The sequence below is a fragment of the Carassius gibelio genome, chromosome B7 (genome assembly GCF_023724105.1).
Source record: "Carassius gibelio isolate Cgi1373 ecotype wild population from Czech Republic chromosome B7, carGib1.2-hapl.c, whole genome shotgun sequence".
Taxonomy (NCBI): domain Eukaryota; kingdom Metazoa; phylum Chordata; class Actinopteri; order Cypriniformes; family Cyprinidae; genus Carassius; species Carassius gibelio.
The window spans coordinates 34,663,035-34,678,447 of record NC_068402.1 but is presented as its reverse complement, the minus strand read 5'-3'; the positions used below and the strand labels follow the sequence as shown (position 1 = coordinate 34,678,447).

Below are 15,413 nucleotides of genomic sequence, written 5' to 3'. Positions count from 1 at the left end.
TTTCGTTATTAGTTAATACACACACACACATATATATATATATATATATACACACACACACACACACAAAGAATGATTACATATCAAAAATATTTGCATTTTTAAACATTTATTAAAACCTTTAACAAACACACAGATTCAGCAAGTCAGTCGTATTCATGATGACATAACACAGATAATCTTAATCCGACATATAAATACATTTATATTTGTTTATATAAATACATTTATCATCATGAACCGTGATTTTTCCTGTTGTCGAGCTAAAAGAGCAGACGGGGATCTAGATCCTAACAATAACTTGTTCTCAGTTCAGGACTGAGTTGTTTTCCCTCCATCATTAAAATATAAATATCAGATATAACTTGAAATATCTTCCGATAATACGGTTTATTAAAAAAAAATGACTATATAACTGCATAATAATGACTCACTCAGTGTGTTTCATTAAAAACGACCTGATTTAAATGCAATATTGTTTGGAAAATAAATGCAAGACTTAACAAGTACACAAAAGAAGCAAACAAACATTTTGGTTTTCCTTAAGCTTTTGAATTTAAAAGGCAACACTTGCATATGATGATTTTTCACGACGTGCCCTTTAAGCTACAGCAAGTAGAGCTGGCATAAACCACATGCAAGTGCTAATCTTGCTAAATGCTAAGAAGAGTTCATTATAGAAGCATATGCATAATGAATATATGAACAGGTGATCTACAAGCTATTCAAGTATCAAACACTTCCCAAAACTAATGTTCTCACCAACAATGTTTTCAGAAAAAAAAAAAAAAAAAACTTTTAACCATCTCTCAAATGCATTATTACAAAAAGGCTGAATAACGGCACCACGCTATAGAAATCTTCATTGTAAGAAAAAGCGTACCTATAATATTAAAGCACTGTATGACTGTAACTCTGTGACAAATTTCAGCAATTGCACGCTGTCTGACGTTGAATGACATTCATGCAAAATAGATGACAACATTTGAAACAATTATAATATTTCTGAGTTCACCCGAAAATGGAAATTCTGCCATCATTTATCACCCTCATGTCTGTTCAAATGACTCTCTTCAGTGGAACAATTTTTGTTTCTTTTTTCTTTTTTTCATACAATGGAAGTCAAACTGGTTACAAACATTCTTAAAAGCAACTTTGTGTTTTTCACAGAAGAAAGTCATTCAAGTTTGACTAAATTTGACAGAACGACAGAAAACTATCCCTATAAACATGTTATATTTAAAATAGAAATTTCTTTTTAATAGAACGAGTCGACTCTTGCTATTCTCTTCTCTTGGAGATGCATCTTTCTTGAATCATTTGGTAAAAATCCTTAGGTAATAACCCCAAAGCAATTCACTGACAAACATAAATAAGCAGCTATGTCAAGGCTGTGGACATGTGATTTGTCAAAATGTTCAGTGAATTAAAATCCATCATCAAAAGCTGGACCATCCCTGAAGGACCTGATCTTTCCAAATACACTCTAGATTCATTTAAAGGAGTTGAAGTCATTTCCAAGAACATTAAAAAAAAACATGCCAATCTGATAATAGAAAGTGTGTCCAAGATAATGCTGCAGGTTAAGTCCTGCAGGTTAAACAGAACTGCGAATTTTGGCAAAAAGAATAGCCTATGGGCTTTGGAGCTTCTCCAAATTGCCAGTCGAGTGGAAACTAAAGAAGAGAAGATGGGCACGAGTTTAGAGAGTGATCTTGCTGACTCACTCACTCAAACAAGTCAAGGCCTCCAGACAAGAGAAACATAGAGCAGTGACAAAGTTTGCAGGAGTTCAGGAGGATCTGTGCTCCAACATGTAGTAACGGTACATGAAGCCCACGAGCACAGCAGCCAAGCCGGGAATTAACCAGGAGCTCCAAGACCTGAGCAAAACACAAACAATCGTTTAAAAAAAAAAAACACATACAAACCAAACATGAGCAGCATTGTTAATGCAGAACATAGTCTGAACTCCTACCTGGAGTCTTTGGAAGTTGTGATGTAAACTTCCTACAACAGAAATGTGATGAAGCGAGCAAATGTTAACAAACCAGAACAACTTTTACATGACAAGCAACATGTGCATGCATCAGTCACAAAGATCACGAGAACTTTTTGTTTCGGTTTACCTTTTTTGACACTTTATTTCGATCATCCTGCAACAGAAAAATAGGTATTATTGAAGTTCACCACTTTTTTACATACTTGAAAACACTAGATAAGAGACAAATAATCAATAAGATTGTACATTCACAGTTTATTAACAATACATATCTAAAAACAAGCACACTGAACTACTGTAAAACACGTGATCCAAGTAATCCTAAATGGGAGAAAGCTTCATATTAAGCTTCGACATACTCATAATCTTTTAATATGTTTAAGGCATGTTTTCCTCAGCAAATAACTTACATTCGATAAGCTTGTATCCTTATCTAATAAAGTATTATAGTAATAAATACATTATATAGTAATAAAGTATTTCCAATGTTAAATATCACAAACTTCAATTTGCACACTGTTAGAATTAGAACAGAATTTGGATTTTTAAATCAGATTAATCAAAGACATAATCCATTATAAAAACAATTGTTAGTTGCAGTGCTAGACTAGATGATTACACTTACATTTAGTCATAAAGCAGGCATTTTTATTCAAAGTGACTTACAAATGAGGACAATGGAAACAATCAGAATCAACAAAACAGCAGTGATACGCACGTGCTAGGACAAGTCCCAGTTAAGGGGCGGTCACACTAGACTTTGAACGTGCAAAATTTTTTCGGATGCCGCTGCGAATATGGGCGGGATTAGTATATAATGGTTTCCCTCAGTTATCACAGCATGGTTCGATATGTGCTTGTACGGTGTCTTTTGCGACGGCATTGAAAGAGTCTTATATTATACTCTCTGTCTGTCTCTCTACACATATACATATACACATTATATATATATATATATATATATATATACACACACACTAAGAAATAAAAAATGATAAAACGTGTCCTCATTCAAATGTACCATCTGTTCCTGTTACCATTGATACGTGCGAACCATGCAGTTTTTTTTATTATTATAATCTTTTAAATATGTATTATATAAAATAGGACTCTGCGCTACAGCTAAAATTAGCACTTCCTTTTCATTTTTTTCAAATTTCTGAACGGAGAGGTCACGCAGTGACGTATCAATCTTCTACTGGTCCCACGTCTTCACATGATGCGAATTTGCAGGTCAGAGTTCACAAAACTTGAACTTTGGAACACAACGAAATCCAAAAATTTTTCGTATGAGCTTGCATTTCCGGTCTGACGCATTTGCATGCGTATGAATGGAAGTCAATGGAACAAAAAATGCAGTGTGACCACCCCTTTAGCTTAATGCAATACACGTAGCAATGTTGTTGTTTTTTGGACAAAAAAAGCTGTTAGGGCTGTGCAAAAAATCAAATGCGATTTTCATGCACATCTCTTCAGTAAAGACGCTCCTGTAATTAGAAGTATATCTCCGGCACGTTTGTTCAGATCATGGTTGCCAGGTTTTCACAACAAATCCTGCCCAGTTGCTTCTCAAAACCCACGGACATGAAAAACAACCACCACAAACTTGGCAACACTGGTTGGCATTTACTACACAGAGCCGTAATTCACTGACAATCTACACAAAATCGATTTTAAAATTGCAGCAGATTCTTTGTCGATTTTGAAAGCGATTTTGTGTTAGTTGTCGGTAGACTACGGCTCTGTGTAGTAACTGCCGCTCCACCTGAACCACTGTTGCCAAGTCTGCGGTTGTTTTCCATGTCCGCAGTTCGAAGCAACCCCAATACCAATAACGTGATATTTAGCCCCTAAAATTCGAATTTTACCAAGACAACCATACCAAAAAATAAAACGTATATTTTAACCCCGGGAAGCAATTTTTTTTTTATCTGGGAACCTCCTTGAATCGCGATTAGTTTTGGACTAGTTTTGAGAAGCAACAGGGAAGGATTTGTTGTGGAAACCTGGCAACCCTGATATGAACACACGTGCTGGAGATAATACTTCTAATTAAAGGAGCGTCTTTACTGATGAGATGTACAAGAAAATCGCATTTGATTTTTTGCACAGCCCTAATTGCTGTGTACAAGTTAGATAATTTTCTTAAGACTTTCTTGGCTAATCGTTAAACTAATAAATTTATAAGAAAACAGTCAACACTACCATATGAAGTTCACCGATGTAATACTGCTGGAGCATCTCTCTGGCATCTGTGGAATGACCCACATCCTCGAAGCTCTCTGTAGCATCTGCACCTGCTTGCTCCAGCAGAACTTCTTCACCTCCTGGATGCTGTCAGAGACAAGAAAATGATACATCTGATGAATTAGGTAACCCTGGGGCACAAAACCAGTCTTAAGTCGCTGGGTCATATTTGTAGCAATAGCCAAAAAACCACTGTATGGGTCAAAATAATTGATTTTTCTTATATGCCAAAAATGATTAGGACATTAAAGATTCATGTTCCATGAAGATATTTTGTAAATTTCCTTCTGCAAATATATCAAAACTAAATTTTTGATTAGTAATATGCATTGCTAAGAACTTAATTTGAACAACTATAATTTTTTTTTTTTTTGCACCCTCAGATTCCAGATTTTCAAATAGTTGTATCTCGGCCAAATATTGTCCAATCCCAGCAATATCATCAAATGAAAGCACATCTATTCAGCTTTCAGATGATCTACAGTATAAATCTCAATTTAAAAAAACTGACACTTAAGACATATGTTGCACAACATTTAAACTCTAATCTCACTTATGTTACACAATGGTGAGAAAGCTTGACACTTCGGCAACTAACCTCAAGATTTCTGTGTAAAACCTTCTGTACAAAACATGTTAAAGTTGCAGTAGGTAACTTTTGTAAAAATATATATTTTTTACATATTTGTTAAACCTGTCATTATGTCCTGACAGTAGAATATGAGACAGATAATCTGTGAAAAAAAAAAAAATCAAGCTCCTCTGGCTCCTCCCAGTGGTCCTATTGCCATTTGCAGAAATTAATCCGCTCCCGGTAAGAAACAACCAATCAGAGCTGCGGTCCGTAACTTTGTTTGTGTTCAAAATGTAGAAAAATGTATATAATAAGCGAGTACACCATGAATCCATTTTCCAAACCGTGTTTTTAGCTTGTCCTGAATCACTAGGGTGCTCCTATAATAAGCGTTTATATTCGGACTATTTTAGATTGCTTCCGGGGTACCGCGGCGGAGTAACCCAGTACCTTTGTGATTCTTCATAGACATAAACAGAGAGAAGTAGTTCCGGCTATGATGTTCTTCCGCAAGACGCAAGCAGTTCTGTTTATTAACCGCTAGAGCGTCAAAAGTTACCTACGCCAGCTTTAATGCAAGGATTAGGATCCAAGAACCGGTTCTTATAGCGTATTAGTGCCCACGCACTTTGGTTCCCAATGGTATTTTAATAATATTTTAATCACTGAAAGCTTACAAGCCTTGAACCAAATAGATAAGAAGTCAACTGGAACATTACAACTTTTGACTAGAAGAAAAAAAAAAAAAAGGAAATATTGCCCCTAGCTTAATGGGGGGGGGGGGGGGGGTGTACTAATATCCCATTAAGTACTGTTAATGATAAATAAATTAAAAGTGATGCAGAAATATAGTGGTTTAAAGATGTCATTATATATATATATATATATATATATATATATATATATATATATATTCCCCTCACAGGTCCTTCTCAAAAAATTAGCATATTGGATAGAAGTTCATTATTTTCCATAATGTAATGATAAAAATTAAACTTTCATATATTTTAGATTCATTGCACACCAACTGAAATATTTCAGGTCTTTTATTGTTTTAATACTGATGATTTTGGCGTACAGCTCATGAAAACCCAAAATTCCTATCTCAAATTTTTTTTGCATATTTCATCCGACCAATAAAAGAACAGTTATTTTAATACAAAAAGTAGTCAACATTCAAATAATTATGTTCAGTTATGCACTCAATACTTGGTCAGGAAATGACTGCTTCAATGCGGCATGGCATGGAGGCAATCAGCCTGTGGCACTGCTGAGGTGTTATGGAGGCCCAGGATGCTTCGATAGTGGCCTTAAGCTCATCCGGAGTGTTGGGTCTTGCGTCTCTCAACTTTCTCTTCACAATATCCCACAGATTCCCTATGGTGTTCAGGTCAGGAGAGTTGGCAGGCCAATTGAGCACAGTAATACCATGGTCAGTAAACCATTTACCAGTGGTTTTGACACTGTGAGCAGTTGCCAGGTCATGCTGAAAAATGAAATCTTCATCTCCATAAAGCTTTTCAGCAGATGGAAGCATGAAGTGCTCCAAAATCTCCTGATAGCTAGCTGCATTGACCCTGCCCTTGATAAAACACAGTGGACCAACACCAGCAGCTGACATGGCACCCCAGACCATCACTGACTGTGGGTACTTGACACTGGACTTCAGGCATTTTGGCATTTCCTTCTCCCCAGTCTTCCTCCAGACTCTGGCACCTTGATTTCCGAATGACATGCAAAATTTGCTTTCATCCGAAAAAAGTACTTTGGACCACTGAGCAACAGTCCAGTGCTGCTTCTCTGTAGCCCATTTCCTGCACACGCCTGTGCACGGTGGCTCTGGATGTTTCTACTCCAGACTCAGTCCACTGCTTCCGCAGGTCCCCCAAGGTCTGGAATCGGTCCTTCTCCACAATCTTCCTCAGGGTCCGGACACCTCTTCTCGTTGTGCAGCGTTTTTTGCCACACTTTTTCCTTCCCACAGACTTCCCACTGAGGTGCCTTGATACAGCACTCTGGGAACAGCCTATTCGTTCAGAAATGTCTTTCTGTGTCTTACCCTCTCGCTTGAGGGTGTCAAAGATGGCCTTCTGACAGCAGTAAGGTCGGCAGTCTTACCCATGATTGCGTTTTGAGTAATAAACCAGGCTGGGAGTTTTTAAGAGTCTCAGGAATCTGTTGCAGGTGTTTAGAGTTAAAGTGAAAGTGAAGTGACATTCAGCCAAGTATGGTGACCCATGCTCAGAATTCGTGCTCTGAATTTAACCCATCCGAAATGCACACACACAGAGCAGTGAACACAAACGCACACACACACTGTGAGCACACACCCGGAGCAGTGGGCAGCCATTTATGCTGCGGCGCCCGGGGAGCAGTTGGGGGTTCGATGCCTTGCTCAAGGGCACCTAAGTCGTGGTATTGAAGGTGGAGAGAGAACTGTACATGCACTCCCCCCACCCACAATTCCGTCCGGCCCGAGACTAGAACTCACAACCCTTCGATTGGGAGTCCAACCCTCTAACCATTAGGCCACGACTTCCCATAATTAGTTGATTCAGATGATTAGGTTAATAGCTCGTTTAGAGAACCTTTTCATGATATGCTAATTTTTTGAGATAGGAATTTTGGGTTTTCATGAGCTGTATGCCAAAATCATCAGTATTAAAACAATAAAAGACCTGAAATATTTCAGTTGGTGTGCAATGAATCTAAAATATATGAAAGTTAAATTTTTATCATTACATTATGGAAAATAATGAACTTTTTTTTAGAAGTACCTGTATGTATGTATGTATGTATATATATGTATATATGTATATATGTATATATATATATATATATATATATATATATATATATCGTGTTATTCACAGTGCTTCACAGAAGGGGATGCCTCTTCAGGCGCAGTTTGCTTATCGTTCTTTGATTGGTGGAGATTTGGTTGCAGAATCATGGGTAATGTAGTTTTTCACCAGGGGTGTACACCATGAAAACCGGTTTAGCTAGCAAACCAGGTACTTGTAGTTTGCATCAATCATTCAAGGTTTTAGTAATCATGAAACTGGTTTGAGTCTAAGCGGTGTTCATAACCAAAGCAGCTTCCGCTCCACGGCTAAAATCTGACCAATCAGCTTCGAGCAGACTAACACTGACTAAATGTTACTCCCCCAGTGACACTTGATCCAAATTAAAGGGCGCTAAGTTACATAGTAAAACATATTAAGGATAAAATCATCTGGCTTTTAGAAATGATTATTTCATCATAATTACTTGATATGATTTATATAATTATCGTACGCTTAATATATTGCACAAGCCCTTTTAGTTTGTATAATAAATGCCTATACAGACAATATGCCAAATAAATAATCTGTACGTTATATGTAGCAATATAAATAAGATTATACGCGTGCTGCAACAACACCGTAATTACGTTATTAAAAAAAAAATACTAAAAAACAAATAACTGTAACGTTAGATTGCATGAACCTAATAACATGAGTCAGGATTTGAAGGGCAATGAAACTTTCGCCACGTGGAGGAAACGCAACTGCAATCGTTGGTTGTAACATGACCAGGCTAGCAGAGCAGCTAACGATCCTGTGTCCCATGATTTGATACAAAATATTTCCGTAGTAGAGAGTTAACTAAGTTAGTGCTGTGTGGCTTATCAGTTGTGTCAGGTGTGATGTGGAGGAGGACAGGATGAAACTCAAACCCTCTTACCTCCTCCATGAAACGTGTGATATCGTAAACTTTATCGTGGATGATGAGCCATGTGTCATTGCTCATGTTATGGTTCTGCACCTCCTCGCGAGTGTAATATTTCACTGTATCTTCATCCTTCGCGTCCTGGTTCTCTCTCTTCACCGAGCTCTCGGTTGCTTCCCCCATATTTACGTGGATTCTGTCGCTACTCCGCTGGGTTTCAGTGGAAAGCAGCGCTTGGGTTTTACCAGTAATATTTTAGCCTGAAGCTGTTTTTAATACACCTGACGTTTAACCTGCCCAGGTTAGTTCTCGTCCAGCCGGTACACCATTTCACCACCAGTCACGAGAAACGACCCAATCCGCTCACTCGAACCGAACCAGCCAATCGGCGCTCGGCTCCGCACACGTTTCCAGGAACAGCCAATCAGAATCAAGAGCAGATCATCACGAGACCGCCAAACGTCACACGCATGTTACACGTACACTGGTCTCACGTTACACAACCCAAAAGCCTTTAATACCCCTTTGTTTGCGTGTGTATATTATTTTGTGATTGGATTGATGTTTTTATTTTATTTTTTAGCATAAATTGCGTTTAAGTGTCTATTTAAATTGTCTACCACGTCAACAATCTAATAATCTATCCAAAATGGTAGAAAAGGTTAAGGCAAAGTAAGTAGCTTTGAAAAATAATAAAATGAAAGACAATGCACGTCTAAATATTCAATATCCTGATTATGAAAGGTGTTAGGACACCACCACTGATGGTAAATACATATAAACCCTTGATTAAAACATATATGTATATCTGTTTTGCAGTTAAAGATGTCATAAAGTCATAATGATCTGTAAAAAAAAAAAAAAAAAAAAAAAACTTGTAAAGTAGCCTACTTGTAAAGTAACATTTTAAGTAAAATATTTTATGTTTATCTTGACAATGTATTTGAATGCAAATATTCAAGTCTCAATAATTAACATAGCCTGACTTCGTCATACGGGCTGGCACCCAAGCTATAATTAACATATTCAAGAGAGAGATTTTTTTTAAGATTTCAGGTTTGTATTCTCAGACAAAATAAATTCACACCATTGCTCTTTTCTAGTCGTTGCTCTGAATTTACTAGGACTATGTCAAAGGCAAACATTGGGTGTTTAGAAACTGCAGTTGTGTTGTGAGGAGGCATTCATTTGCTCTGTTTATTCTGTCTCTGTCCTGAAACCAGAACTAACAAACCCTTCCCTGAATGAGTTTGCTAATCACTTTTGCAGTTTGTCAGTCCAGGCTAGGCAGAGAGCAACTCTCCCTCATTTGCATATCTAATCAGCTAGTTGTGAGTGCCATGTGTGCTCTACTGATATCAGTTTAGGGAAAACAGAGGACTCATATTTGGTCTCGTCTGTAAAATGTGTCAATAATAAGCCCATGTAGAGCATGTGCACTTTCCCATTTTTACAAACTGAAATCTGCAGATTCTAATATTATATTAATAACGGGAGAAAACAATGAGAAAATATGTGAAATCGAATATATACTCTATATATAAAATTAAAAAAATTTATATTTCAGTTGTTTGAATTTGTAAAAATCTGAGCATTATTATTATTATGAGGTTTAATTTAAATTATTTCAACTGTTAAAGGGTTAGTTCGCCCAAAAATGAAAATTATGTCATTAATAACTCACCCTTATGCTGTTCCAAACATGTAAGGCCTCCTTTTATCTTCGGAACACAGTTTAAGATATTTTAGATTTAGTCCGAGAGCTCTCAGTCCCTCCATTGAAGCTGTGTGTACGGTATACTGTCCATGTCCAGAAAGGTAAGAAAAACATCATCAGAGTAGTCCATGTGACATCAGAGGGTCCGTTGGAATTTTTTGAAGCATCGAAAATACATTTTGGTCCAAAAATAGCAAAAACGACGACTTTATTCAGCATTGTCTTCTCTTCCGTGTCTGTTGTGAGAGAGAGTTCAAATCAAAGCAGTCAGGACATCCGGTTCGTGAACGAATCATTCAGTTCACCAAATCGAACTGAATCGTTTTAAACGGTTCGCATCTCTAATACGCATTAATCCACAAATGACTTAAGATGTTAATTTTTTTAATGTGGCTGACACTCCCTCTGAGTTCAAACAAACCAATATCCCGGATTAATGCATGTACTCAAACAGTCAGTCAGTGTTCAGTCAGAGTACTGTTTGAGTACATGCATTAATCCGGGATATTGGTTTGTTTGAACTCAGAGGGAGTGTCAGCCACATTAAAAAAGTGAACAGCTTAAGTCATTTGTGGATTAATGCGTATTAGAGATGCGAACCGTTTAAAACGATTCAGTTCGATTTGGTGAACTGAATGATTCGTTCACGAACCGGATGTCCTGACTGCTTTGATTTGAACTCTCTCTCACAACAGACACGGAAGAGAAGACAATGCTGAATAAAGTCGTCGTTTTTGCCATTTTTGGACCAAAATGTATTTTCGATGCTTCAAAAAATTCCAACGGACCCTCTGATGTCACATGGACTACTTTGATGATGTTTTTCTTACCTTTCTGGACATGGACAGTATACCGTACACACAGCTTCAATGGAGGGACTGAGAGCTCTCGGACTAAATCTAAAATATCTTAAACTGTGTTCCGAAGATAAAAGGAAGTCTTACATGTTTGGAACTGCATAAGGGTGAGTTATTAATGACATAATTTTCATTTTTGGGCGAACTAACCCTTTAAAGATTTGGTTTCAAACTTCATATTTATAAACTAAATGGTTGATATAGTGTGTTAAATAATGTTTTATCTTTCAATTGAAATAAAGTAATCTTAAACAAACAAATTGTGCCAAAGTAGTTTGAACTGTGCAAACGTTGGATGGTTGTTGGAGTCACAACAGTGCTCTGCTCAAACTTTTACATATGTTCAGTCTTTGAGTTTTGTAATTTCTCAGCCCTCCAAAATGTTTCCAATCCTGTTTTGAGTTACAAGTGACTGAATTATTAAGTGGCTGGCATACCTCTACATATACCATTTGTGTAAAATGTTAAGAGTAGACTATGCAATTTATACTTTCTTTTGTGTATGACTCATTCCACTGACTCATGCAGGAATGAAATGTGCTGCTCAGACATGCAGTGTATGACAGGTTGAGTCCGCTGCGGCTTTCTTTGGAACCATTTTTTGTTGGCGAGGTAAAAATGGTAACTAAAGATTGTGTAAATGTAAGTCATCATTAATCTCACTTAACTGTTATAATTGTGCACCAGGTGACCTGATCTGCAGTTGTGTGATGAGGCCCATCTGAAGTTGCTTGCAAAATGTTAATCCAAGAGTGACTGGTCTAGAAATAAATATATATATTTTTTATGAAAAACTGCACTGAAAAAGTGAAAAGCTGCATTGAGCACCTTTTATTTTTAGAAAGAAAAAACCTTCAGGTCTTTAGGAACCGGAAGCAGTTCGAATGAGACTGGACCAACCTGAAATATACAGTATAGCTCCACAAGTTACCAGCCACCACAGCACGGGACCCTCGCCTTCTGTTTTGTTGTTTTGATGCGGACATTATTTTGCTCTGTTTTGACTTCTACTGGTTTATGCTTTTATCAGATCGAGTTTCACACATTAACAGTGTACAGTAGGTTTGTCTTGGTAACTGTCATGTGCATCAAAAGTAACTCCTACACTTATTTATTTCCTCACTCCGAACTGTCAGCATTTGTGCATTGTGCCTTCGCTTCGGTTGATTTGTTTCTGAACAGGGCAGTGAATGGCTTTTCTCCAGTGTGCATTCTTTTGTGTTTCATTTCCTTCTCCCTCACAGAGAGATAAGGGAGCAGTGACTCTTCACAGTGTGAGCGCTTGTAAGGTCTGGCTTCAGTACATGGATTTGATGGATATCTCACTCATATGTGTCAAGAGTGAAGTTTTGCGTTGCTATTGTTATTGTGAATGATTCATCTGTACATCTTGTTCCTAAAAAGAGTACTGTTTTCATTAATCTTCGGTGTACTTTGACTGATTTGCAGCTGCATGTTAACCTGCTCCTCACACTATCTTTTCATTTAGATCATTTTTTACAGTCCATGGGGATCCCTATTATAATATTTATATATTAACATAGTTAGACAACGCACACAACGATTACTTGAGGGAAAAACAGATACTGTCAATCAAATATTACTGCATTTCAAGCAATAGTAGGAAAGAAAGATTTTGTGTGTGTGTGTGTGTGTGTGTGTGCATGTGTGTGTGTGTGTGTGTGTGTGTGTGAAAGTACAGAAGTACTTGCTTTTAAAAGTGCCAATTTACCAAAATTTACATTTCCTTTATGTAATACTTGCAAAACTTGTATGCCTTTGAAGCAACTTCCAATCCATTATGTCTACTGAATGCAATTTAGTATCAATGCATCGAAGGTAAAAACCTATAGAAAGTGATAACTGATAGACTGTCTGAAAAGAAGAAAGTCACATTTTCAGAGAAGAAAAAATCACCCACTGACTTTCAAAGCTTCTACATAGAAACGACTTTCTACTTCAAGGACCTAGATAGAAATGAAGTGGAGAGAGAGGATGATATTTGTCTTCAAATGCAGTGAAGATAAAGTCTTAAGTTTACAGAAAAATTATACTCAAGTAAAGTACAGAAAAAAAACTAAAAAGTGTACTTAAGTACAGTATAATCAAGTAAATGTACTTCATCTGTATATTAATGTTTCACTCTAAAGTGTCACTTAATATAATTAAATGGTTTCCCCTCATGTTGGTCTAAATATAAACTATATTATAAGGTTTATATTAGGTTTTCTAAAAATATACAGTGCATCTCTAAACTTTCCAAAGTTTTTTTCTTCTTCCTTAAAGTGCCACAGAAGCACCACAGAGTTTTCCAAATAACCTTTTAGTGAGTAGTTAAAATATTTTTTTCTTAGTGTGAATATGAATATGTGTGTGTGTGTGTGTGTGTGTGTGTGTGTGTGTGTGTGTGTGTGTGTGTGTGTGTGTGTGTGTGTGTGTGTTTTCCCAAACCCACCATAGAAAATTTGGTAAAATGAAAAGGTTTCATTAATTGTTCTTTATTCACACATGGTTCCTTCAAGAGGCAAAAGAAGAGCCTTTATTTTAAAAAGGGTAGGGTTTTGGGAAGACTAGTTGTGATGCTGATTAATTGCTTAAAATCAGTTTAAAAAATAGAATGTTCTAAAAATGTAATATGTTCAAAACTGACATGTTTCCAGTTAACTTTGCCTTCTGCTATACAGTATGTAAAGTGGTCTTGCCAAACAACCATTGCTCACCTTACAATATTTGAAGAATAGTTTATAGTGTGTGCATGTTTACAACAAATTATATATGCTTGGGACTTGGAACAAAGATTGATATAAACCTTATCAAAGGGGATTACATCACGTTCTAACCAAGCACAAGCAATAAACTGACAAGCTTTTTCAGCATAGGAGGTTTTGTTGATTGCTTTGAATGTGTGTGGATGGATTCTAAATCACAGGCTAGTTCTTGCTCACTATAAATGCATATTAAATATAAAATATGTTCTGACTGGCGGGATGTGGCAGCATTTTTTTGCTGGTAGAACTGAAAAGACTTGTCAGTAATAAACTGAGAACAGATTCAATGAGGTTTGTACAATAGATGGCTTCTCGAGGTGTATCTATCTATTAAAACTGCCCACAAGGTGGCAGTAAATGTATTTAAATAGGGCTGTGTGTGTAGTGCTATGGAAATATATATATATATATATATATATATATATATATTCATTACAATTGATCAGAATAACAATTTCAGAGAAAACCTGAACTGAAAACCATGTTTGGTTTGTCCCTATTTAGCTTTAATGACAGAAGATTGACAGCATGATGACAAACTTTTTTTAATGGCTTACTCAAAAATAACAATTTATGAATATTGTCAATAAACACAAATTATAAATAAATATTTTTTTCCTAAATAATTTATGGGCTGACGATATGCATTAAATTCCATGACTTTTCCAGCTCAAAAAAAAAAAAAAAAAAAAAAAAAAAATAGTATCCAGTTCGCTGAAGATAATTGAATTGAATTTAATTTGAAATGAGTTTATAATTTTTTTTGTTGTTGTTGTTTTTTACAGTTTGTAAAGGAATACATTTAATAAGACATATGTATTCAGCTTGCATCTTGATTTTAATTTTTTTTAGCATATTTTAAATCTTGTTTTGTGTTATTTCATTCTGCAGCCCCTCTTGGAAATGTGCTGAGTCTTCCTCAGAGCTTCTTGACTTAGAACCGCAGACTTACTGTTATAACTTCAAGATTGATCTATTTTAGTTTTTTTTTTTTTTTTTTTTTTTTAAGTGTGTTTATTTTTAATGTGGTTTCAGACATTTGGACCCCGCCGTTTTTCATCTCTAAGTTTGAATCAGATATCTTTTTTTTTTTTTTTTTTACAAAGATTGTGAACACTAATTGTGTGTTTTAAGTCATTGCAACATTTCCCACGACACACAACAGATTTCACTTCAATCCAGTAAATATTTGCATGCTTTTCCCTGGCAGAAGGACGGCGGCCCATGTAGTGGCTGTGTCCTCTCAAGCGCTAGTTGACAGTGAAACCTAATGGTACGTGAATAACTTACACACAGACAAAAACAACTAAGATGGAGACAAACTGGCCAAGAGAGCAACAGCACAGATGAAAGGTGGACCTGATCATCAATGACTCTGTTTATTTCCGTCCGGGCAAGGAAATGAGTGATTAGGATCTCAGATTGGTGGCACTAAACAGCTGGGGATGTTTACACAGGAAATTAGATGACTTTCTGTCCCCACTGTGCCATATGGAGTGAAGCATTAGGAGTATTCTGAGGATGAATCACAATTCAA

The 15,413-nt window shown here is 36.5% G+C and overlaps 1 protein-coding gene across 1 annotated transcript; it reads right to left on the bottom strand.

Annotated features, from left to right (window-relative positions):
• Positions 1-92: 92 nt before the first annotated feature.
• Positions 93-8,916, bottom strand: LOC127962585 (cytochrome b5). The gene is made up of 5 exons (XM_052562207.1): positions 8,550-8,916; positions 4,208-4,336; positions 2,130-2,156; positions 1,979-2,010; positions 93-1,883 (listed from the first exon to the last, which is right to left on the bottom strand). Exons 1-5 carry the CDS (start codon positions 8,715-8,717, stop codon positions 1,793-1,795), a joined length of 447 nt encoding a protein of 148 aa, XP_052418167.1. The 5' UTR covers positions 8,718-8,916; the 3' UTR covers positions 93-1,792.
• Positions 8,917-15,413: the final 6,497 nt, after the last annotated feature.